Genomic DNA, 25915 nt, shown 5'->3' on the forward strand with positions numbered 1-25915 from the left:
AACCTAAATAATACACGTTGGGCACCAATAAAGGCTTGTTTGTTCGTTGCAGGATTAACAAACAACAGATTGTTCTGGTTTCTATGCTGGTGGTACCATGCCATACCAGACATTCCAGACACCTCCGCTGACAAATCCTGCGTGGCTCAAGGTTTCAGCCTTTAGCATGCCCCGTTATTGCCAGGTCTGTTATGTAATTAAAATCTGCTGCTCCTGAGACTTTTACTGTGGCTAGCTCTCTCAGCAGGACACAGTACAAGGACAGCAACAGCCAAATAAGGACAAGGCTCCTGTGTCATCACAGAATTTCCTATAATCTCACCAACAGGAATGGTATGTACTTGGAAAAAATAGGATTTCCACATTTCTGCTATCTTTTAACTGAGCTGGTATGTGTCCAAATGTTGGTTATTACTTTTTATGTTTATGTTTTGAGTTGTTTCGAAAAAAGGAACAGTGACCGGAGTGAAGTTTATATTAGAAGCTTCTTTCCAGTTTAGTCACAGCTGATGTCATGAGATTTTTGCTCCCTGAATCCACTGATTGACTGTTGTTTGAGCAGAGTCACCTTCACTAAGGACAGCCACAGCTTTATTTCATTGTTTTGTCTAACGGTGATTAAGACAGTGTTTCAGAATGATCTCAAAGACAATGTGACTGTCATCGCATTGAACCTTATTTATGGTCAGAACTGTTATCATTTGGAATAATCATCAAAGACACCCATGCACACACTCACACCTCCCAGATGCTCATGGCAGGAATTTTGCCACTGTAGTGCTTTGAAATAAAAACATCTGGGACACACACCATCAGAGTGGAACACACGATCAGAGCTCAGAGCCGTTTGATATATTTTACTATGCTAAACTTTTACCAGAAAGATGGTCTTTTCCCACATTCAAAGGGGAGAGAGCTCTGTATCAAATTTGTGGTATCGAGTTTTGTGTGTGTTTGTAATAATATGTGTATGTGTATGTGTGTGTGGCCTCTGAGGTGTGCCAGAGTTCATGAATTCGATTGATTTCAGCTGCTGTCAACTCTGCTTACCCACCAGTAGTTTTCATTTACACTATCCAAATAGAAACCGAGTTTCTCCTGGCAAACCAGTGATAAACTGGGATGCTCCATCACCAGCTAATCCGTAACACTCTCCTTGCAGTAATTCACAGCTTTTTGTTTACCTGTTCCACTTGAGACTCTTTTATGAGGTCTTGTGCTCAAGTACTTCTGAAAAGGGGAACGCAAATATACAATAACCTGCGGTCATGTTGTTTTGAACCAGTCAGGCGGGCAGGGATCGTTGACAGTGCCATAACAGGAAAGGCACAGATGTAATTAATATAACTGACAATGGTTGCATTCCAGGTAGGTGAGCCATTTCCAGGTCCTGGCATTGTGTATGATACATCAGTGGAAGGTTTACTGGGACACTTTGTGCAAAAGAGCAGTCTTTAACATTACCAGCTACTAATGTGTTTTTCCACCACCAGAGAAACAGCCTTTCAATTTTTAGGGAATAACGACACAACCTTTAAATACAGCAGTGAGCACTTCGCATCATCATATGAACTCAATATACCTAATTTGCATTTGAACACATGCAGCAGTTAGAGAACCAGGTTAGCATTCACTTACAGGAACCAAATGAATATTCTTGCATCCGCCTTCAACACATGAAATAACAGACATTTGAGCTGAAAGATGCTGAAGTGTCCATAGAGCCATATTTTTTATCTATTTTATATATAACAATATTAAGCTTAATTCAGGTTTATTCTTTATAAAAGCACAAAAAATGAAAAATAGAAACCCAGATTAGGTATAACTTACAAAATAAAGTACACAGTGTAAAGTATGTCAGTGTTGCACACTGAAGCATTTAAATGACTTCTTCAGTGCTGCTGCGTGCACCTCTGTTTTAACAGCACTTTAATAAATATAAGTTATTATTTTTCCCAGACTTTCATCCAAGTAATTTCACTTCTGCTTGAGTAGTTAGTACCTCTTGTTTTTCCACCCCTACATCTGAAGCCTGACTGCCTGTGAGCCACTGATCCATTTTCATCTGTCAGAACTTAAAATGTTGCTTCTGCTATAATCCAGATAAAACACAGACTTGCACACATAATTTGTAAAGCAAAACAGGGACAGAGAGAGGAAGAAAGAGAAACACATATTTGGGTTGCTGTCATTCAGCCACACGGCACCAAGGTAAAATACTTTGCTTAAAGGTTTAACTTCCAGTTATCCCACTCTAATTACAGAAATAAGCAAAATATTAATGCTTTCACTGTGACTTTTTCCATCATATTTTATATTATACACCACTGCAACGTGATACAAAGGAGGCGAGTGAGTACAAAGTGATATAGAACATTTCAAATTGTTTCGTGAAATGTTACGTTGGTCACTCGTCCCGCTGGAACGAGCTGTGTCTGTTCTTTGTCTGGGCGAGAGCTGCAGCTCTGCCATATCCTTCTCTCCATCCCTTCTTCTCCCTACTGAGGTAAAAATGAGTCACTGAGTCAGCAGCTGCTCTCCGTCATCCTCGGTATCGCCCAGGATTCCACAGGAGACCGGCTGCCGAAGCTCTGCACTCTGACATCACTTCCCCTTTGCCCTTTTATGGCCATATTCACCGCCGGCATAAAGGCCTGTGAAGATAAGGCATCTGTTGATTAGTTTTTGATGATGTAATTCATCAGTTTTTCTTAATGACTGTTTGTTTAAACAAACTGTGTGTTATTACCTTGACTGCAAACTGCTTCCTTTCAGGAGATGATTTACCCTATAGTAACATTTTCCAACAATTCATGCAATAGTTATCGAGATATTTCAGTTAGGACCAAAGTAGTGTACCGACAGATACAACTGTAAATCAGTATGGCTAAAAAAACAGCATTCACAAGGCAGCTGTTGTCTGACTTGGATTGAAGGATGTGGTTAATGCTGTTTTGGTCTAGAGGAGTAGATGTTTGTACTTCAAAAAAAGAAAAATACTGCAAAGAACAAAAATGAATAACAAAAAAGAGGCAGGTCATTGTTTTCGTCGGGGCTGTTGACTACAGATGAGTGGATTCCATTATTGAATGTTTAAACTGAGGTGTTTAGTTTTCCCATTCCACTGGCTGAAGGGACAGTCTCGCTCCATCTCATCTTCCTTCTCGCTTTCCTGTGAAGGGAGGTGTTGTGCCACGTGCAGCTTATTTGAAGAGTCGCTACGGTATCTGCCGTCCCTTCTATTTTGACCGCGCAAGCTTGCAAGGTGGAGATGAGAGCTGGATCTGTCAATGACAGCTCACTCGATGTTTATCCTTTGGTCTTTGTGGAAAATACAGCCTGAATTCTTGGAGACAGGCAGATTTCTCTCTCCTTCTCTCTCTCTCTCTCTCTCTCCATGCTTTCACCTGTTTTGTTTTCCAGGTCGGGTGCTCTTGGACCGACCCAATAAGACTCGTTCTCCTTTCTTCACTTGTTCTTGTGGAAGAAGTGTAGAAAGGAGCAAGAGTTTGTCAATCCACCTCCTTTTTTTAGGAAAAAGAAGTGAAAGGGAGATTAAATCTCTGCATTGGAACGTTTGGCTTTCAGAAATCTAGCTGTGATGAGCTGAAGACATTTTAGCACTAGAACACTAGGCATCTGTGCTTTTCAGCTCAGTAGTGGGCGATGTTGCCTGAGGCAAAGACACTTATTGATCCAAAACATTAACTTTGAGGATGACTGGGCACAGCTTTGTTCACTCTTGTCTTCCAGTGGAAGTAGTGTCCAAAGTATACTTTTTGTTTTTTTAATAGAATGAAACCATAGCGAGCGAGTCATTCATTCAAGAAGAAACTTGCACTTTCATGGTCGTGACATTTTAATACAAATGACTATGTGATTGTTTACTCGAGTGAATGAAATTAAAGTTAAGTTAAAGTAGAACATGCACAGAGAGATGCTTACTGTAGAGACAGTATGAGCAAGTGCAACGAGCAAGACATTGCGAGGGGACAAATGAGTAAAGAAAAACATATATGCTTTATTTGCCCCATCAAAATTATTCTTTGCATGGTATCGTTTTCCATTTCATAACAAGCACAACATCCATCTTCAGAGTTTTTGGCTGCAGGTCAGTCTTAAATATTGCAGAGTGATAGAAGAGCAAAGACAAAGCAGAGTGAGCCGTTACTGCGTGTCTTCTGCTAGCTGTTGTCCGGCCAGCGTTTGAGCAGTTGTCTCTTTGGGGGTGATAAACAAAGATTGCACAATTCAGCAGGCAAATGACGCATGGTGAAAACTGAGATCACGGTTGTAATTTTTATTTACCGGCCTCTTTATTAAATCAACATGACTTTGTTTGGCTGCCCTGTAAACAGATATGCCAGCTGGTGCTATTTCGGACAAAGGGGCTGCCTAAGGACTGTTTTCTGTAGTTTTCCGGTGGGTAATATAGATGAATACACTGTAATATCTGTCTGTTACAGTAACTACAACACTACAGCTTAACCTGAGAACATTTCTAGCACCCAGTCAAGAGGTTCCAGCTCATCTCCCAAAATCTACTCCTTCAATCCAATACAATAAGGGACGCTTTGTAGAAGAATCTATGGAGACAGTTACTTCCTAATTTATGCATTAATTTATCAGATGATTTGTCTGTGTGGGATGTAGCTCCACTTTTGCGATGCTCAGGGTGAATGCTGAACTTAATTGCAATACTTCTCTTTAATATAATCTTACTTCCATTTTGCACAGTTCTAGTGAGAAAGTGAAGAAACTAGTATAAAGCTCACAAGGAGAAAAACAGGAAGTCTTTTTCACAGCATCCACATGAGAAAACCTGTCTCATTGGAATCTATTGATTTCTAAATTCTGAGGTCATTTTATCTCAACCTCATCTGACCACGGGTCTGCTCTGTCCAGGGGATTACTTCGCAGTGCATTTAAAATATGCTGCAGTGGCAAATCTAGTGAGATCAGTAAATACAGAAACCGACAAAGGCCCCAGCTGTGCAGGCAATCTTGCATAATCGCATCAAGCTAGTGCACAGTTTGAACCGAGACAAACACAAATAAGACCTCAGGGCAACAGAACAAGCCTTAACATCTGCACTTTTGCTCCTCTCTTCCCATCTTCTTATAAAATATGACTATCGGAAACCCCATAGCTGAAAACACCTTAGCCCCATCATCTGGTCCTCTTTAACACCCGGCAGTAGACCCGCCCGCCTGGGATCTGTCTTTGTGTGATACTTTAGCTGGAACAGACAACTTGTAGGTTTTTTTTATTGTTGGACCAGTTCTAAGGAATTTCACTGGGTCTTTTTTTGACTGCCACCTCATGAAAGAGCCAATTATTCACTTTCCAAAGGCAACAATCTGCATGTGTTGATTCTCACTCGAGCTGACAGTGGTGTGCCTGTATCAGCATGATTTAAGACCTTTGTTGGTTCATCGTTAGGAGTTTGTAGAATCACCATGTGGGAAAGGAACAACTAATTATTTTATTTGTAAAAATGCATTATGTGTATGTCCACAAGTTGTGGCTGTGCAGAAATGCTGTATACACCACCACTGGGGAAGTGCAATCAAGCCGGCTGCATGTCAAATGCCAAGAACAATTCCTCAGAGGACAGTGGGAGTGAGAAGAGGACACGAGGAGGCAGGGAAGAGGGCTTTGAGTCATGAGGCACAAAAGAGTGAATCACAGCAGAGTGACTGACTTACGCTTGGATCCGTCACAGCCGTGGGAATAGCTGGAATCCAAACCCCCGGACTGGAAAGACTCCCCACATGTGTATACTTGACGGAGGTGTGTGCTGATGAACCCACACATTCGTAAAGTCAAAAGTCATATATGCAAATACACATGAATGTACACAGACAGATGTGCATTACAAAGGTCATGGTCAAAGTGGTGAATGTAAAAATCATGCATGAGCAAATGAAATCTTCCCTACTGAGGGAGTTATACACTAATTATAGTGTTTATTCAAAATCATAATCATTACATTTAAGTGAAAACTGGTACTTACTATTTATTTTACTTTATAGACCCGTTGTGGGTCTTGTTTGGACCAAAATGTAAGCGTATTCTTAAAGTGGGAAAGAGAAAAGTGTAGCTCTCTCTGTCTATGAAAGTTTACACACCACAGAGGAGACAGGAAGTACTAAACCAAACACAAGAGGAATATGTCACTTTAATGCTAAAGCCGTAGCTGACCTCATGCCAGCTTCATGTTGGGACAGACTAAACTAAAGTTAGTCACTGAAAGGATATCAGAGTACTACGTTAGATGAAAAAGATGAGTTGCTCATGCTGTTTGCTTCTTCACGATAGGATTTTGTGCTTCAGTTACTGACGAAGTTACTTTTGTTACTGTTTTCCTTTATGCCTGATTCATCATGTGCATTCCACATGATATATCTTTGTTGCCTAAAGCCAGATGAAGTATCAACCTGTTTCTATCTTCACAATAACCACATGCCCAGAAGTGAAGACAGACTGCGTATTATTAAACTTCTCATATGAATGCATTCTTACTGAATCAGGAGCCATACTGTTGCAGACGGCTGAGTCTGGGACAAATGCTTGCTGACCTTTGAGATAACGCGAAACAGATTTCCACAAGCATAGGGAAAGTATTTCATCACAATAACCTTTGTGACTTTCTTTTGAAGGCAACTAAACTAACCACAGCAGGAAGGACAGCCAGCTTCCATCTCCAAAAGTATTTAATCTTGTTCTCTTCTATACTGGAATGTGGAGGACATGGTTATGCAGACTGGGAAGTCTTAAATAACTAACAGAAGCTTCTTTCAATTCTGCAGACTCACGCTTTCTCCTCTTTGTTCCAGCTCTTCCTCCCACTTAAGCTTAAATAATTCTTATGGCGAAAGCAGCACGTCGTCACTAATGTTAAAGTTGATCGAATGCATATCTTGAATACTGGAAGCAATTAAAATACGTGATTGTAGTGATGAAGTATTATCACCCAGCTCTGCAGTTCCACTCATCTTTTAGTGTTTTTCAGCTACTTGTTTTGGTTTTGGACTGCAACATTACCGTTTGGTTTATTCTTGTTTTTAACTTCAGAGGCTGTAAAAGTGATTAAGAATCACGTCGCACCGTGCAGCAGAGTGTTTAGAATTGAGGAACAACAGCACAGACAAATAAGCTAAACCAGGTTCAAGACTGACAGATATTATTGTAAGCAGAAGCAATTCCCTCTTAGTGTTAGTCTGTGTATGGGAAATGTTGAGAATAGTAAAAATACGAAGCATTACCTTGTATCCAGACGTCTTTTGGGACGCTGTTTGGTTTATTTTGTTTATTTCTCCGTTAAGTCTCCCGTTAGTGATGGGTTACATTATGCTGGACAGAAAAGAGGAAAATGTGTGAAAATGTTTAGTCTATAAAAGAGTAGACAGAGATGATAATGATATTTAGAACTTTTTCTGTGATTTGGCCTGATCTAAAGTGGAGGGATCAAAATGTAGCAGACTTAGACTCAATCAGATAAAGAGGCCTAAGGACATTTTATGCACACGTATCTGCTCTGCAGGAGAAATGAAAGCGCTGAAGATAAGAACTACCAGGAGGGTAACGGATCAAAATCGTATACTATATGTAAAAGTTTGTGTCAGTCTGTATTCAAAACCTGTGAAGCAGTGTCTACAGTTATTGAGTTATTTAGTTTCTTTGGTAATTATGATTCCCTCACAAAAAGTTGTGTGTCAGTTCTTGATTGCAACAGTGTTATCTTTTAATTTTAGAAAATGGACAGTGCTTTCAGTACCTGAGATGATTTGAACAGAACATCTAGAAGTTGCTTCTTTGTCACTGCCCCACCGTTCCCATTTTCCCCTCATGTGCACTGCTACTGCTGGTCAGCACGTGTTAATCGTGTTTAAGTGGTTTGTCGGGGAATGATTCAATTCAGCAAAGTTTGCTCCAAATTATGTATGATTTTATTTAAGATGCAATCCAATCTCAGCACTACCTTACACGAACTCAAACCTGCCTTTAAGTCTGAGCTCTCTGTCTGCGTGCCAAGTTGACTGAGCGAGCAAACAGCTGAACACGTTTGAGGTGAAAAACATGCAGGCTGCCACGAGACTGTGTTATCCTGTCGGTCTGTAGCTTACATGAAGAGACAACGACCACAACACCCCTCCCTTTCTCTCAGCAGCTGTAGGTTCTCTCCCTCTCAGCCGCACCACGCCAGCCTCACCAGACATCTCATCTGACTGCTGTCAGCACGTCCATTAGGTCTTTGAGTCTGATTCTGTTTAAACTCCAAGCTCCACTGGCAGCCAGTGGCCACACAAAATCAATTTTCAGCCACTAGATGGTTTACTTTTCTCTGCCCAAATTCATGCCTTGGTCCATTTAATGGGTGGTCAAACATTCTTATTGTGAGGTAGAACAAACACTCCAAGTCATGTTTTTCTTTGCTTTCTTGGCTGTTTGCAATGAAAGGGTAAAAAAGCTGCAACCACTTGTCTCTGTTATCACCTGAGAAGAATGTAATGTACTGTCAGTGGTTGAAGTTTGTTTTGTGGATGTACTCTGGATTTACTTATACGTCATATTAATGTTATGTCCACGCCATGTCGGTAAAATGAAAGCAGTTTGCTATGTTGTTGCTCATCTGCTCATCAGCTGAGGCTGTGAGGCTGTTGCATTTAAACACATAGACTTTTGACCTTCTTGTGCTTGGTTGAAAGTCAAGGCATCTATGAAATAAATAGGCTTCTGTCGATCCATCAAGTGCTTAAGTTATATTTCAGTGGTAAAAATAGTGCTCAGGGCCGTGCAGGGCTAAAAACCTCTATTATTAATAACAAATTGATGCTAAACTGGCTCTGACACAGAGTTCTGTTTTAAATCTCACCAACTAGATCATCTAGACCAGTTTAAGACAGATTGATGTAGTTGGTCATGATCATCACAGGTCTAGACAGAGGACATACCTATCTGTCTGAGTCCACCCGTAGCATTGATGTCCTTTGCCAGATGTCAAGGGCATCAATGACCAATAATGAGAAAACTGCATGCTATTGTTGCACAGATTCTCTGAATACTTTGTATGACTGAGCTACATTATCCATTCTCTGCGCTCCTTATAAATACCTCCTTACCGTCAGAAAGACAGGTCGACTATAATGACAAAACAACACTGGATACCACCTTCCCAAGATGATTACCTTTACAGCCTGAAATGTGCTTTTGCAGACAGAGACGGGTTTCAATGCTGTCCGATCTCTTTCTGTTTGACCTCTTGCTCAGTTCCCCTCCTCTGAAGCAAACACATTAATGACATCTTGACAAAACTCGTATACTGTCACATACTGTAGTGTACATTTACTCACTAAATGTACTTGAGAACCAGTTTGAAGAACTTAACAATTACTACTATACTAACTATTAACTACTAACTACTAACAATAACTACTTTAACATCTATTACTTTCAGTCCTATGCAAAATTGTCAATACACACCTCCACCTATACTTCTATACAAAACAATAAAATGATGCTTACACATTAATGCAACAGTAGTAACAGGAAGTGTATAATAATTATAACAGGATCCATAGAAACTCCACCCTCCACTACTGCGTAGTGCCAGAATGAGGAGTGTGAAGCGTTGAAGTTATGATCACTCAAGGAGTCCTTAGGCTCTCTTTGACATTTTTAAGACGAGTCTAGGGTTTAAAGTGCAAAAGCCATTATGACCATTAATCACCTCATTCCGTTCTAAATGGTTTTAAAACCAGAGCTTTGACAGAGTTATTGTGTTACCTTCCCTTTAAAATACTGCACTGGACATGCACACCGCCCGCTGACCTTTGCTTTGCTGGAGCTCGGGTCTCAAGTGTTGACAGAGTGATGACTTTGTACCCAAAAATCCCAAAGGTAGGCTGTTCACCTCAACACAGACGGTGCTCACAAAGGACAAGGATCAACACGAGCACTGGCAGTAAAAGTAGAAGACAGGCACGCACAAAATGTAGGACACAGTATAAGCGGAATGAGTCCGACGTTGTCCTCGGCAGCCTGTGTGACAGCGTGTGGTTAGCAGTGTTAGCCTGTGAGTCAAGACAGAGCAAATTGTCTTAACCATGCTGGCACGACGGAGCCAGGACAGCATGTAGCAGTAGTTAAATGAGTTGGATCTTCGTGCCTTGACATCGAGGACAGAGGTGAATGTGAACACACACACACACACACACAAAAAAAAAAAAAGCTTGTTGTTGTGACAGGTGATGAAGGCAAACACAAACAGAGCCTTGTGGAATGCACGCCGCATTGCATAATCTTGCTCCGTCCAGCATAGCAAGGCTTCCTTCACACTAGGGCCCAAACCATTTAACCGTTAGTTTACAGGATGATGATGATGATGATTTCCTACACTCTCATATCTCTAGAAACAATATACTATAATAATATACTGCTTTCATCAAATGCTCAATTATATATATTTAGTTTACATTTATATCAAACACTTTGTGCAAGTATAAAAAAATCAAAGTGTTCTGTTTGGGCACCGGTACTATGATGTTGTCTTCAGATTTCCGGCAGCGCTATGGTACGTTTCCAGTGAACACACTGTGCTCCTGTTGATGCCACACGCTGTAGTCCTGTTAATCATTGCGGTGTTGCTGTTGAGACTGGAATTATGGTAAGAATGTGCAGCGATGTTCCAGGGCAGACTGTACTTAGCTGTTTGTTTGAATGGTTTTCTGAGGCTGTTTAATAGTGATGCTTTGCATCTGGAAGAACACTAAACTTCTGGATTGATAAATATCTGTGGAATCCAGCATCTGAGGGGCTTTGAATTCATTACACATGTCCCTGGTCACCACAGTGTAACCCTGTGTTCAAGCGCTGGCCCTTGATCACCCATGGAGATAAATACCTCCAGAGAATCCCTCTTCTGTCTCCTGCGGGGGTTTGTTGAGTGTGAGAGCTACTAGACTCTTGAAAATAGATAAATAATGTTGGTAAGCCACCGGGTTTAATTGACAAGAATTTAGCGGTCTCATAGATGACTGGTGTAGAGAAAGAGACATCTGGTTCTCAATCTCACATGTGGTCTTAAGAGAGTTTGTTACTTTTAGGGTTTTCTGAGCCATGAGCCATTGGGAAAGGGATAAATAGCTGTTGATGTGCCATTAGAAATTAGACTGCTGCAATGAAGTTAACTGAAGTGGGAAGGCTGTGTGGTCATGGCGAGGTTTCAGGAAGCTGTGTAGTTTAACCAGACAGCAGATCTTATTTTAGCCGGTCATCAACTGGCAACGGATTCCTACGTTGTACGAACCCGAAAAGGACAAATTCCAGCCAAACGTAGCATGTCCAAGTGCCAGAAGCATCAGCGCACAGGAAGGCACCAAAGAGACACTATTTTGAGTGTGGAAATGGGAAGACAAAACTTCTCAGCCTGCTTTGTTGAAACAGTCCAACAGATCTGGCCTCTGGCATGCCAAAATCATCAGCTGAGAGAAACTAATTGGTTACCATAGACTAAGTGAGGAAAGCAAATGTGTTAAAAGGCCCGGAATCAATTTCTGTCAACACAATCCCGTGAACCTGCTGTGTCTCTATCTCAGATGTTAATAACAGCATCAGATTTCCTATAAATGACATGTTCCTCGCTGTTTTTTCCTGGATAGTTATCAACATTTTTTATTTTCTGCATTTAAAGAAATCACATGAACTAAATGATGAGGAGCGTGTACACCACGTGATGTGCTTGATAGTTAAGTCAGGAACTTTCCATTCATCCATTTTCTCATCATACACAGTACATAGATGACTAATCTGTAAAACCCAACTTTTATTGGAATATAAATGACTAACTATTGTAAACAAAAGCAGTTTTTCAGTGTAGACCACAGTCTGGCAGCATGTACTCTCCCCGGCAGCACCCCGTGGTCTGTGCACTCTGTGCTGCTTTCACCTCTACTCCACTCATGGGGTGCGACTAGATACATAGTAGAGCGTGAGGAGGTCAAACGTTAGGTGAGTAGGTACGCCAGGCATTTGTTCTCATCAAATGTGTGGTTAGATTTGCAGACAAGCTACTGACATCTAACTAATACTGTACAGTGCTTTGCTACAGAACTATCTGCTTCTTTTGGTGTTGACACATCTTGACTAAGTGTAGGATGATGGAGTGTTTTGTCTGTTGCATTATTTCTGTTGAATTATAACAACGTGTTCTTTCTTTATATATGAGTATTACGTGTGATTTGGATAGAAAACACATGCTGCATGGTAACTCACGTGTAGCAGTAATGACTGACTGATTCTGTTTAAGTAGATTATATTGCGTCAACAGAATTACCAGGTATCATTAAACTCTCGAGCTACAAAAAAAAAACAGCTTGACAACTGAAAATACAGATTCATGCAGATCTGCGCAGGCTGTCTGCCAATATTCATCTGAAGCACTACGCTGTGATTAGTAATTCATACCACCATTGTGGTGAGAGTCGTGGCATGAGCAACACTCTCACTTCTTTCACTCTCCATGTGCCCAAGCCACAAGCATCTCTGAGTTACATAACAGTACTTTTAGTGTAGGCGTAGACTTCCATGTGTCTTTTTGCCTCAGGTCCTGATGGCCACACAGATGGTCAATGAAATGCTGTTCCAATATCCTGATTGGATTAGCCAAGGAAGAATCTGTCATCATGATAAAGCGATAGAGAGGAGACCTGATCTGTCTAAGTGCTTTTCAAGGTTTCTAAAATGAAAAATATGCTCCGAAAGAAATTGCGTCCTGTGTTTGCCAGACTACTCTGATGGACAATAATGACCAGACATGCACAACAAATCATAATTTACAGATATTAAAAATGAGTTTGATACCCTGTTTATAAAAGATGTGTAGTTGTGTAGTAGAACACCTTATAAACTTCAATTACATTACTCTCCATACATTTACAGTAGACAGCATCATCATATACAATACAGTGGTCCTCCAGTCAGATAAATCACATCACAAAATGCCTAAAATCAAAACCCATTCAATCTGAAAGAATAAAAACTTGTCATTTTCATTATCACTGCATAATTGGTGCAACACAGCAAAAATTAGCTTGTTCTAAGTTCAAAGTGCATTTCCTGAGCAAATGGTTTAAAGATGACTTTTTCAGAACCAGGCAGAGAAGCCATGTTTTTCCTTCACCACCCATATGCTGTCAATCACCTTGCCATACTGGAAAACACAGAAACGTCTTTGTTAGCTATTATATAATGCTGGGTAATAATGCTTTCCGGGTAATAATCCCTTTATTTTTGCTGTGCTTGCTCACCTGGTCATCAGACACCTGCTCCAAGTAAACATGGGTAGTGTTGACGACTTGCATGCGTGTGTAGCCGTAATCGGTGCTGCGGAAAGCACTCCACTCTTTGGGGTTTGGATTGAACCTGTCAGTCTTCTCTCTGCAGCCCTGCAGGGGAATCAACAGTGATTAAACTGAACCTGTAAGCGACGAGCCACATGCCTCTCTCCGACTCTGTCTACAAAGGCCTGTGTGACATTTTGCAACTGTGGCTGTGCCTCGTTTGCGAGCCTGGCTGCATTCTGAAATGTTGATGACGAGTCCCTCTGTGGCTGGATGACAAGGCATGTCTCACACTGCTCGCTACCACATCAGAAAATACTTCCCCGGGAACAGCTGGTACTAAACTCCTGTGGCAGACCAGCTGCTGCGCAGACGGGACTGTGTACAATACATAACATTGTTTTGTTGATGTTGCTGTCAATTCACGCATTGATCTGTGTGGAAAAATGTTAACAGTGACGCAGTGATATGAAAGTACTTACAGCAGAGCCAGTGACAATGTGTACTGGAGCTTTGGGGTTCACATAAGGCTGCTCTTTGCTCCCATTGTATACCTAAAGAGAAAAGCATATCAAGACTCTTTCATCAATTAAAATCAGACACATTACATTAGACTAACATTAGATATTAGAAATGACTTTGAAATGTAATAGCTGACCTTGTCGCCATACACAGGCCAAAGCCTCTCATATGTGTGCTCATGTGCCCACAGCTCAAGATCTACTCCTGTGAAAGATATTTCATGATAGTCAGCAACCTTTCAAAGAAAAACAACTATCCAAACAGCTCAGTTCAGCAAATTCTGCTGTGTAATCTACCATTTCTCAGATCGTCTTCCCATTTAATTAAGCGCTTTCTCCGCAAACAACAAAAGCTTAAGATCAGAACAACCAAAACGTTCCACCAAAAGTTTAATAATTAAATGCAACAAACAAAAAGTCTGAGAACTGTAATACAGGAAAAACATTTGGAAATGGCTGTTAGGCCCTCAGCCAAACCAAAGGCCTGCTTTTTTAATAAAGGATGCTTGGATTGCTCCGCACTCTGCAAATATTAGTGCATTAGTCTGTCTGAGCGTGCAAATTTGTGATTTTAAAGACCTATTAGTAGTGCACAGCTGGATGTCAAATAGAGAAACTTACCATAGCGGTAAAATAGATCCTCAAGACCAGGAGCTAGCGGTTTGGTGTCTTTCCGTCCCAGTCTGACCTGAGATTTAGCAGAGAGGAATAAGGACAAATGAACTGGCACTAAGAACGAAACAGTACCTGCTACCTGACACGCTATCTGGAAGAGCCTCAGTCCAAACAGTGCCAAGAGCAGAAGGAAGTTATTGTGACTGGAAACTATTAGAACCAAATTAGAATGATTATGACAGCATGCTGTACTGAACGTGCTTTGCGAGGTGTACTGGCCCACTTGCAACATGTGTGACACGTCTGCTAACAGGAGCCAAGCATCAGGCAACGCAAGAGAAAATAAAACTTACAAATACCTTTATATGATTAAAAAACACAAATAATTTACATGCTGTACTGTTCTTTGTGTAATAACAACAAGAACAAGTCCTTTATAGGTAATTTTTCTAACGTTTTAGGGGGCTTGTAAAGCTTCTCTTTAATTCCTGGGTTCTGTACAGTACATGCTCTTTATAAAAATATTTTAATCCTAAATCAGCATCAGTTTGATGCTAAGACAAAAACTCTATGGCATTGCAAAGAATTCTGGACTTGTGGTTTCTATGTAAATTAGACCACAATATGAATTAGTAGTTAGATTTACATACATAGGAGTCAAACTTGGTGCAGTCATCCTGGTCGTCATCAGAGCAGTACATGGGTCTGTGTCCCATGGTGATGATCCACGGACGTACTGCTCTGTTCTCAGGCTTGTTGGCCTCCTAGATCAGGGGAAGGAAGAAGTAAGATTTATAATGGAGAAACAGAGAACGTAACGACTGACAAAGAGAGAGTAAAAGAGAAGGCAAAGAAAAAAAAAGCCATAATCAGCATGTGTAACAGGTGCGGTTATTTACCTCCAGGTCTTTTTTCAGCCATTCATACTGCTTGAAAAGGAGCTCGAGGCCATATTCGAGATAGAAATAAACCTCAGTGGAGAATGAGATGATATGCGCTGACCCCAGGTTCCAGCTGCAGACACGGATTGTTAAAATGATGCACAGTATTGACAGACAGTCAGCAGAATACTCCAGTGGCTCCAGCTTCGTCGCTGGAAAGATGATTCGCTTTATTGAATTAATGCACACTTGTGACTCTCCATTATCTGAGTCATCATCAGATGTGATGATCTACCACTGACTAAATGTAAGAAGACATGGCCCAATGCAAATAAATGACTTCACGATAATAAAATGGAGATGCATGTGTTCTGTACGTGTGCTATATCCAGTAGCTGTTGAAGGATTGCAGGGTGCCTCTGTAGTGTTCCTCTCTGCCGGCCTTTGCTCCTAGCCATCTACATGAGCTAAGGGCTTTAAGCCAACAGGCCTGTCTGCATCTACTGTAGGTGAGGGGAATGAGGAGTGTGCAGCTGGCCTGTGGCCCAACAAGGTATTATCTCACTGTCTGAGAGAGGGAGGTCTGAAGTGGGCTATGAGTCACCAGTCTGATGTATAGCTCCTTTGTGCAGTCCCCATGTCTTTAGATAGAAGAGGCAGACTAAACTAAGAGAACAGTGTTCTGTTTGGCTTGGCTGCCTTTTCCTTTGGGCCGCCTCTTACAGCTCATTGATGCTTACTGTAACACAGCATGAGGTTTGCTGATAACCTCGAATGAGGCCTCTGTTAGAAAATATGTGCTCAAAATCTGTTTTACTGTTGTGTTAGCCGCCAGCATCCACTTTATATTGTGGTTGTTTCACCTGCTTATACACATCCCAAGAGCAAAGTCAACTGAAGCTGCTATTATAGAGCATATATTGTGTTTTTTTCCTTTACCTGTACCACAGGCTCTCAGTCTGGCCTGGCATGCTAAATCGATTCCTGTAGTTGGAGAAGTTGCTGTGGACAAACAAGAGAAATGTAATTAGTTTACCTGATCATACAATCTGAATTCCTTGAATATTTGATAAACAGCAATTAACACCACAAACTGCTGTTGTGTGGTGCCTACAGTGGAGCTCAAAAAGCTGCAAGCCTTTCAGAACACGCTCCAGATGATTCTTAGCTCTGTCTAAAACAAAATGAATCCAGCAATTCCTAAAATAAGGGTCTAAATTTATTGCCGTTCTTTTGTTTTACTTTCATTTGCAGCTTTCATTTCAACTTGGCAAGAAAAAGCAGGGTGGTAGATCATTGGATAAAGATGACCGTCAAACTGCGGTTGTGACATCTGCTTCGAACTTAAAAAAAAATGAAGCCAGTCTTAGATGTTCAGAGAAACCATACCCTTTGCTGTATTCAGGCTATCAGTTGCTGCCTCTCCAAAATTAAAGGCTGTAGAAAAACATGGATGTAGCTCTGTGACATCACCCTATAGGTTTTTTGAAAGGTTGTTTTGAAGTTTTAAATCATGGTCAGTTTCTGGAGCCAGATAATTGAAATTTGAGCAACGTGGGCTGTGGCCTGGGTGGAGCTGAGATGGAATGAGCACGTAGGAGCCACCATGGCTAAGTGTACTACACCTGCCAATCAACGAAAACATGCATCTGAACATGCTCCTCTTAAAAACACTACACTCCTACTACTACAACTTCACTTAAATGCTATTACAATCCCTTCCACTAATATCTAGCCCCTTTATATTTCACAAGTCTACATCAAACACATACACACACATCCTTCAAAAACTTATGAGCGGCTTATAAAGCACCGTCAGCCTCATTAAAGCAATTGTTACAATGGGTGAAAAGGGAAAAACTCTTTCATGGAAAGCTCTCCCCAAAGCCAATCCACTAAGACTCTTTTAACAGTTTGTAATTTCAGCATGAAGGTGGGAGCCAGCCTTCTCAACGGACCATTAACTAAGCAAGGTGATGGGAATGGTTATTTTCTTAAGTAAAAAAAGGCACTATTCCGGACAGCAGCTGGGGCGCGGTTGTATAGTTCACTATCTCTGCAGTGCACTAGGTTAATGTAGGGTTCGAGGTAACTAGAGAACAGTGAGGTGAAAGATCACAGGCCAGAGACATGGACACAACAGGAAGATCACAGAGGCTATTACTAATGTTGAATAAGACTTAAACTATTTCTGTTTCTGTGGACACCAGAGTCAGGTTTGAATGGCTGAACAAAGGTCAGTCTGTGTGCTGTGATCATTCAGCAACTCCTCTGTAACACAAATTGAAATACTTCTCTGTTGATCTAAAATGCCTCCTATGGGTGTCTATCACACTATTATAACCCCATTAGTAACATATCCTCAGTAAAACATAGCTAAAACATATTCGTCTTCACTTTAGTTGTTAGTTGAGAATGAAAATATTAGTAAAAGTATCACAACAGGCAATGCATGAACTTCTAGTTTATAAGATTTCCCAACCCACCCACACACATTATAAAATTGAGCCAATTGGTTGACCTTGGGAGCTCTGAGTCGTGGCAATGAACCAAGAAAAGCCCTTAGATTGGTTTATACTCCCATCTTGTGGCAAGGAAGGTGAGCAGCAAACATACCAAGCTCTGGGCACAGACTCTGTAGTTAGTAGAAATAAACAATCAATTAGTATTTGGTGTAATAATACACATACTCTCTAGAAATCCAAACACACACACACACGTGTGTTTGCTTTTCCATGAAAAATACAAAGGAGAGAAAAATCTGATGGATGTCACATTCAATGTGTACAACCTGACTCATAAACTTACTCTACAAATCTTCCTTTTCATCACCTGATGATGTAAAGGAGCTAGTTAAAGAAGGCTGTTGCAGCTAGGTGAAGCGTATCTAACTGACTCCCGTCTCAGGAGACTGTTTCCAGATGAGCCTTGCTTGGTAAACAAAGAAAGTGTTGATTGGGGCCTCAACATCTTCAGGGGACCCACTGTTCTCGTCCTGCTGGAATGCTGACTGAAACCATTTGTGGTCTGCCTGTCTCAATAGCTTTCTACCCATTAGGTTTTGAGGTTGGAAGATGAGAGGAGCAAAGAGGTATACTGAGACGAAGCACAACAGAGAGTGAGGAAGAAAACTATGGGCCAGCAGCTGGGAATATTTGACGTCTCAAGAACACCACAGAACAAAACACACATTTAGGTATAGGGGAAGGAGAGAATAGCTGGATTTCTGATTATGTCATGCAGCAACTTGGTTCTTGATATCAAGCTCTTATGACAGAATGTAGTGCCAAGAAAAAGAGACTTATGTTAGCAGCACCTTAATAAAGACCAGGCAGTGGTCACGTTACACATTGCAAGGCCAGACGAGGACTGTCTTAGTACACAGCAAGTAAATATTTTCAGCCTAAACACGCACTCCTCACTCTAGCAGATGTTCTTGGAATTTAGGGATAAATTGTCTGCAGATACTAATCATAAGAGAAAAGCAAAAAACATATCATATAATAGGCTACATGTCAAAGACATGGGCACGTATCATGTGTTAGTGTGTAATAATAATAATAAAATACGTGTCTCCAAGTGTCTAATGAGGCAGCATTGTAGCATAATAATTATGAGGCTGCAGCATTATAAAGAATATCTATGCACAAATCAATCCATTTATACAGTAGCTGCACTATACATTGCTACAATTTGTTTAGGCTTCAAAAATTATTACTACTATTTTAATATTGTCCTGATTATCTAAATCAAATTAATTTTCTGAACTAACTAACAGTAATATACTATATATAATACTAATATTTTGGGGTTGTTTTTATAATTAAGATTCAGCAGTCTTCTCTTTCTCTTGTCTCTGCATCCTGAAAATTTCCCAGGCTTTAATATGAACAACGCATTCAGTGTAGATGAGTCAAAATGCAGACGCTGGCTGTCTGTGGGAACTGAAAAACAGATAGCAAGCTGATGAGTCCCAGTCAGATAAATGTTTGTTTTGGATAGTGTTGCCTTGTTTAGATGTTGGTGGTTCCTGAGGCTTCTCCAGCCTTTAGAGACCAAAATAGCTCCCATCTGTTCAAGTGGTACAGTGAGGAGTCTTCGGTAGACCGTAAGTGTTTTCTATAGCACAAAAACTGGTTGTTTTTTGGGGAAGTTCACAAACCCCCCTTCCCCCGTCTGCTAAAAACATCTACATACACACTTTACAGTAGCCAATGCTGAAAGCAATTTGTCAAGTTGTGTCTGGCAAGTCTCTCTCAACAATATACTATACATCATGAGCTTCTGTTCATTCACTATGAGCAGAACAGGGTGCAACATGTAAATAAAGAGAATTTTACTTGATAATAGAAAACAGAAGAAAAGTTGACTCACTGACTGTGAGTCAAATGACTCCTTAAAGAATTTTTCCACTGAATGTGTGTCCGAGTTCATTTTTGACTACACCAAGTAGTGTAAATGTCAAACTGTGGAGAGAGACATTCAGTTGAATTCCACTTACTATGTGGCTTCGTGGTTGCCTGGACAGGTCATGTAGGGCAAGTAGGCTGCTATGGACTGGATCTGCCTCATGAACTCATCCCCAATCCTGGCATTGTCCTACAACAGCGTCATTCAGCTGTTAAACATTGTGCCATTGATTCATCCAGACAACAATGTTTCATTTTTCTCCATATACTGATATTTAGCCAAATAAGTTTTAGGAAATGACTAAGTCCATTTTTCAGGCAGTTGCAGGAATGTTTTAGCCAACCAAACCAAACTGCAATGAAACCAAGAGCACTTTTTTTCTTTAATATCCTATTACTGGCTACACAGCTTTTAAAAACAGAGTGCAAATGACGGCTGCTCTGACAACTATTACCTGCCACAGCCATTAATGACCCTTCAGGATGAAGTCTCTTTCTCTGTTTTTCTATTTATAATATCAGCGACGCTGCAAGAAGTATTTGGACATTCCAGCTGAAAACACAGCATGGATGAATTATGGTTATTAATTTTTGCAAGAGTCTGCTCATTTCATTTAGCTTTTGCCCCATACTTAAAAACTGCATTAATAATGCATAAACTCATTTTAGGAAAAATGATATTAGCATCCAAAATGAGGTTATGTCCGCTAAATATCAAAAATGACAGTTGGGAGGTTGTCAGATGCACAAATACTTGACTGGGATGTAAGATTTGGGGTTTTGAATGGCACTGTTTCTGTTCATAAAATACTTGGGCAACATGACCCTGACTCTCATCTTTCACCACAGCCTTAAGGAATTTAACAGCGATGCTAATCATAAGCTGTGTGTCTGAACCGCAGCTGAGCGCCTTTACATGTACTAATAATAAATACTGGTGACTTGAGCTTTGAGTAGGCGGCAGAAGGTAAAGGTATAATGGCGTATATCAACTGTGCAATATTAGAATGATAAATGTCATGATCAGTGCTTTAGCTGAAACTGGGCACAGGTGTGAACACAATTAACATTAGAGATATTTAAGAGACAGAGGAGTGACATACCTCATGCATATCATAGGCAAAGTCCCCTGTCAAACACAAAAAATCAGTTAGTTAGAATGGATCTTCTATTTTAAGATTTTTACAATACTATATCACTAGTTGAACTTATGTACTTATATTCTCAGATTTTTCATTTAATTATCCAGACTTTAATATTTTAGAAAAAAAAGCTGATAGTTGGATGAGAAGATGTGCTATTCACAGCTAGTGCTGGACTTATGCTGTGCATATCAAGACTTATGGACATGACATGATGACACATTTTCAACACCAGGGATCATAACGCAACTATTAAAACAATATTGTTCAAAAGCACGAACAAATGGAAAATAGGTATTACTATGATTACTAGTGCATTACATTGCAACTGATAAAAAAATGAATGCCTCTTTTACTGCTGTGTCAGTGCAGAATGCAGTAAAGCGTACCTATGTGTAGGACAACGTCGTACATGCCAAGCTGTGTCTCCTTTTGCAGTCGAGCTAGAGACTGAGGATTCTCATTGCCCAGGTCACCATACAAAGCAAACCTTGGACTGAAACTTGTGCTGTCATTCAGAGCAGTGAAGAAGAACACATCACTCCAGCCCTCATCACTGCCACAGTGGTAGACTGAAATGAACACAAGATATATTAGTTTCATAATTACATAGTACTGTAGTACAGTCAGATAAGCTAAGGGCAAGTCAGGTTTCCCCACCGTAAGCAGTAGCTGGTTTGAGGCCTGTAAGTTTGACTCTGTGGATGTACATCTTCCTCTTTTCCTCCCCCGAATCTACAAACAGAGTTGCATCACCTTTGGCTGTCATGTCAAAGAGCCGACCCCCCAGAAGGCTGTATTCAACTTTACTCTCTGTTTTATTGAAGGTGGTCCAGGTCACTACCATGGAACCTGGCACTCCTGTGAAAAAAGGCCAATTATTGGACATGTAAATTAAGGGGATCTGACAGAACTACTGGATTTAGTTACTAGTGCATTTATAAAAGCGAAGAGCTACTCATGAAAATCCTGACTTTGCACAAAAACAATACTTTTGATCTTGCCTCTGGCAAGATGTAACAATGCAAAGGCTGAGTTAAGCTGAAAGCTGGCCAGGTACTCATTTCTTCAAGATATCAACTCATTACATTAAATGACTACCACATGGTTCACATTGACAAGGAATGTTGAAAAGAAATTCTGTTCACCGTGTGAGTCAAGGGTAATGTCTGCTATATGTGTGGCAGTTTAAAGCCTTTAGTCTACTGTAAATTACTTACAGAGGGTGGACAAGTACTATTTAAGTGTTCCAGAGCAATTCAGCAGAACATGCTGCTGTTGCTGGAAAATAAGCCTTATAAGTTTCATCAAAGCCATTAGCCTTTAAATGACATTACATGAAATATACAAAACAAGATAACTGAAAGTGAACAAGACATTGTTCAGCTTTCTACAAATACTAGTGATAACTTGTACAAAACATCTGCAAATCTGCACACCATATGCCTTGATAAGAACAGTTTTAAAGATTACCTGGATAGGAGAGGTGCACCTGCTCTGGCTGTGTCCAAATGGGAGGTACACCAAGCACCAACAGGGGTGCGAGGCTTAACAGGGCACAGGCGGCATGAGCAGGCTCCATTTTAACTCTGCACAGCAGAAACACAAGGTTAAAGTAACAACACACATCCAGAAAATGATACCATATTATCACTGCAATCATGTGATCTTCTAAAAAATCACATGACACAGTCACAGAACTGACATAAAACAAAGTGAATAAATATGCTCTCTCTCTTTTACGCCTTCCAATAACTCACCTGCATTCGGTGCTAATTTACACTCTGCTCAGTGTCGGCAACACACACACAAACTTTGTTTCCTGCCTCTGATTGGGACATGAATGATGAAACTGCAGAAGCAAAACAGCAGAGTCAGCCAGAACAAGGAGGAAGCAGATCATGTGTCAATAAAAGCAGCTGATGTTGTTTTTCTGCTGTCAAAGTGAGCTCAAGCACAACAGAGATTAGCCCACAAGTCACAGCTCCCCTCGGATTAATAAAGTGCTGCAGCACACACGATATTCCTCACTGATCATGACATGAGCATTGCATTGTCCGGGTTCAGTGCAGTTTCCATTTGAGTCAAAGCACTGATCTCACCAATAACTAGTAGTCTATGTCACTGTGATCAGCTGACTGCATGATTTAAAGCCACTGATGTTTTACCACTTTAACGTTGGGGGTGTTTGGGTATGAAATCCCAAGTATCTGATTAGTCGCTAGAGGGTGCAGCATGATGAAGAGGCCATTCAGTGAGATGCTTTATCCTCTGAGTCTGGACGGTATCAGCTGAAGGCGGCTGGGAGCTTGTTGGCATTTGCTTAGAAATAATCAATTTTCTCTGTTAGGAAAGGAAAAGGCGGTGAGTGCACACCTACACCTTTCAGGACCGGGGCTGTTTACTTCGTTGCTGTATGTGTCTATGTAATATCTTATTAATAATTTCCTGGACCATAGGTCGTAACGATAAACAGAGCTAACAACTGTACCTGCGTCTTGGCTGCTAGCTCAGTCAGCCACGTATTAATAACACACGAGTTACAGTACGTTATTAACGTTGTTTATTTTGTCTCTGGACTACATGTACAGTTTAGCTAAAGACGATAAATAGAGCTCTACAAAAGCACAAAGCATTTCTTAATGAGGAAGCTAAATATGCCTAAAAAGTAGAAATTTAAAACACTCACAACACAGCTCAGCTGTCCTGGGAGCACTTCCTGTTACGTCACAGCAGCAAATAAATGCCGACAAGGATTGTGGGAAATTGTGTTTTTGACTTGTTAAGCTCAAATTAAAGCTAGAGAATTAAATTTGTATTAATATTTGGAAAAAATATATATAGTGCTACAACATAATCACTTAGCACTTTCGATTCAATTATTATATTGTGAAAAAATACTGGATAGTGGATGTTTAATTATCTACTGGCTGCAGTGAGTAAATGAAGTTAGTTACTTACAGCACCACCTGTGATACTTGTCACTCTTGTTTCTAAGGTCTAATGGACTCCAGCAGTGATCTTCAACATGCTTTCCAGCATGACACAGCCCAGTACAGAGTGAATTATTCTCAGGGGAGAAACACAGAGGTAAGCTGAGCTGGTCATTATCAAGCTCAAACCTGCCTCTCTAAGCTTTGCCTTTGATGTGTTGGCACATAATGTTATTTATCACAATGCAGACTGTATTTCTGTATGCAGGTTGATAATGAAGAAAATAGGGAGTCAAACAAAAAGAGGTATGATATGCATACGCGTATATGATGTGCGTTTTGTAATAACATAAGATTAAATGTGTTATGAGTTTTAGTTTCCACCCGCATGTTTAAACCTTTCAGCCTACCCAGATATCCAGTAAGTCGGCCAGGTAACAACCCGGGCAGGGTGAAACGGGTGGTGTCGTGTAAGAGGAAGACCCATCATGTGATTTCGGCTTGGAAGAGGCAACTTGGGTCTGGAAGGACGCTTGATAGTGCAAACAAGGAGAATGAGATTAATTTGCAACAGGACATATTTGACATGGACGCCTGGGAGTTCCCTATAAATGTCAATAATAACCACAAGCCTGGTCGAACTGGTTCTGAAGAGAGTGACTACTGTGCACTCAGTGAGGTCAGCACACTGTCACAGTTCAAACAATATTTTATGACTGTGTCTTTATTATGCACATGAAATCATCTGAATTTGATGTTGCAGCTCACAGTGGACCATAGCACAATGACTGAGGTTCTGTTTGGACGAAACCTGAGACTCAAAGTTGCTTTAACATTGTGGCAGAGAAATGTTGGAGAGCTGTTGACATACCTTCTGAGGTACACGTTTGTAGATTTGTACATTGTCACAATATGTTTGCTAGAATTACAATCAAAAATCATGTGCATACATTTGAAATGTTATAACGTCACTGTCTTCACACAGAATACGAGACACTAGTGTGTTTGTTGATTTTCTCCCCGTGATAACCAAAAGGTAAACCATATGTGTTTTGCAAGAATCAAGAGTGCTAGTGCTTACTAAAAAAATAAATGTTGCTGTAATCTAATCTCATTTTCTCTGCAGCATTGATGAAAACTCTTCCAGAATTACCATTGGCTGCTGTGTTGACCTCTTCCCTTTGGTTAAGGAAGTTCTCACCAGTCCATATGAAGAGTGAGTGTGCACACAGTCAATGAATAGACAGTTTTTACATTTGCAGGATGATTACAGAACTGCAAATAAATTAAGAGTGAAAAGTATGTTTGCAGGTATCTTACAGTTGGATTAAAGTGGATACATTCAGTTTTGAGGACATGGCAGGAAGGACTAAGAACAAGTGGCTACGATCGATCCGCTAAGCTTGCTTTCGATAAGTAAGTGCCTTTTTATGTGATGTACAGTAAATATGTCAAGGAGAAGTGTCTCTCTATTTTATTTTAATTTGTGTTGCAGAAATTCTGAAGTCTTTATTCAGCAGTTACTGGAGTTATGGCATCAGGAACCTTTATTGAAAGCCGTTCCAGGACCTGCAGGAGACATGGCAAAGGTTAGTGCTATACTGCATGTACTGTGTTTAGAAAGCTCTTAAACTGCCAAATTAGTTAGTCTCATATACTGTATCTGTGTCCCTTAGGTCATTGATTCTTTTCTGCCACGTCTTACCTGACAGCAATGAAGATCCAGATCCACGTGTTCCCCAAGAGATTAAAATATTACTTTGTAGAAACCTATGTGCCTTTCCTGTTGAGCTATACATGTCTGTAATGACTGAAGTAACGACTGAAAGCAAGCTGACAGTTAAAATAATGAGAATGAATTCTAATAATAAATGTGTGTGTGAAGTTTCAGCTTAAGTTATGGCGCAGAAATGTTGTGGTTTTAATTTGAGGTTCAAAAAACTTTATTCATCACTAATAATAACATTAATAAATAATCTTGAGGGTTTTTTTTATCTTGAATCTTTAATCTTGAACTGACTGAATTATTGTTTTATTTTCATTTGTACGTTGTGTAAATAAATATTT

The 25915-nt window shown here is 40.4% G+C and overlaps 2 protein-coding genes and 1 long non-coding RNA gene across 7 annotated transcripts; 1 reads left to right on the plus strand and 2 right to left on the minus strand.

The window, feature by feature from the left end:
• Positions 1-1995: 1995 nt before the first annotated feature.
• On the minus strand, positions 1996-9977 carry LOC113158748. The gene is made up of 4 exons (XR_003298586.1): positions 9839-9977; positions 7273-7360; positions 5713-5804; positions 1996-2657 (listed from the first exon to the last, which is right to left on the minus strand). It is a non-coding gene; the product is annotated as an uncharacterized LOC113158748 (long non-coding RNA).
• LOC113158747 (KATNB1-like protein 1) lies at positions 9930-25890 on the plus strand. Of its 4 annotated transcripts, none has more exons than XM_026354903.1 (10): positions 9930-10194; positions 23914-24005; positions 24117-24154; positions 24254-24527; positions 24612-24727; positions 24834-24884; positions 24975-25064; positions 25160-25264; positions 25344-25437; positions 25525-25890. In XM_026354903.1, exons 2-10 carry the CDS (start codon positions 23919-23921, stop codon positions 25555-25557), a joined length of 888 nt encoding a protein of 295 aa, XP_026210688.1. In that variant the 5' UTR covers positions 9930-10194; positions 23914-23918; the 3' UTR covers positions 25558-25890. The 4 variants fall into 4 exon arrangements, with proteins under 4 accessions (XP_026210688.1, XP_026210687.1, XP_026210690.1 ...); XM_026354902.1 differs by lacking the exon at positions 9930-10194 and adding an exon at positions 23148-23279; XM_026354905.1 differs by lacking the exon at positions 9930-10194 and adding an exon at positions 23148-23279 and having other exon boundaries at positions 24263-24527.
• Positions 12857-23714, minus strand: acp7 (acid phosphatase 7, tartrate resistant (putative)). 2 transcript variants are annotated; one of them, XM_026354900.1, is made up of 15 exons: positions 23605-23714; positions 22676-22767; positions 22389-22504; positions 21576-21776; positions 21305-21487; positions 20877-20902; positions 19866-19963; positions 16304-16366; positions 15383-15497; positions 15134-15247; positions 14490-14556; positions 14006-14073; positions 13830-13901; positions 13315-13452; positions 12857-13217 (listed from the first exon to the last, which is right to left on the minus strand). In XM_026354900.1, the coding sequence occupies exons 3-15, from the start codon at positions 22495-22497 to the stop codon at positions 13152-13154; spliced, it is 1320 nt and encodes a 439-aa protein (XP_026210685.1). In that variant the 5' UTR covers positions 22498-22504; positions 22676-22767; positions 23605-23714; the 3' UTR covers positions 12857-13151. The 2 variants fall into 2 exon arrangements, with proteins under 2 accessions (XP_026210685.1, XP_026210686.1); XM_026354901.1 differs by lacking the exon at positions 23605-23714 and adding an exon at positions 23084-23176.
• Positions 25891-25915: the final 25 nt, after the last annotated feature.

This window comes from Anabas testudineus, chromosome 12, assembly GCF_900324465.2.
Source record: "Anabas testudineus chromosome 12, fAnaTes1.2, whole genome shotgun sequence".
Classification (NCBI taxonomy): domain Eukaryota; kingdom Metazoa; phylum Chordata; class Actinopteri; order Anabantiformes; family Anabantidae; genus Anabas; species Anabas testudineus.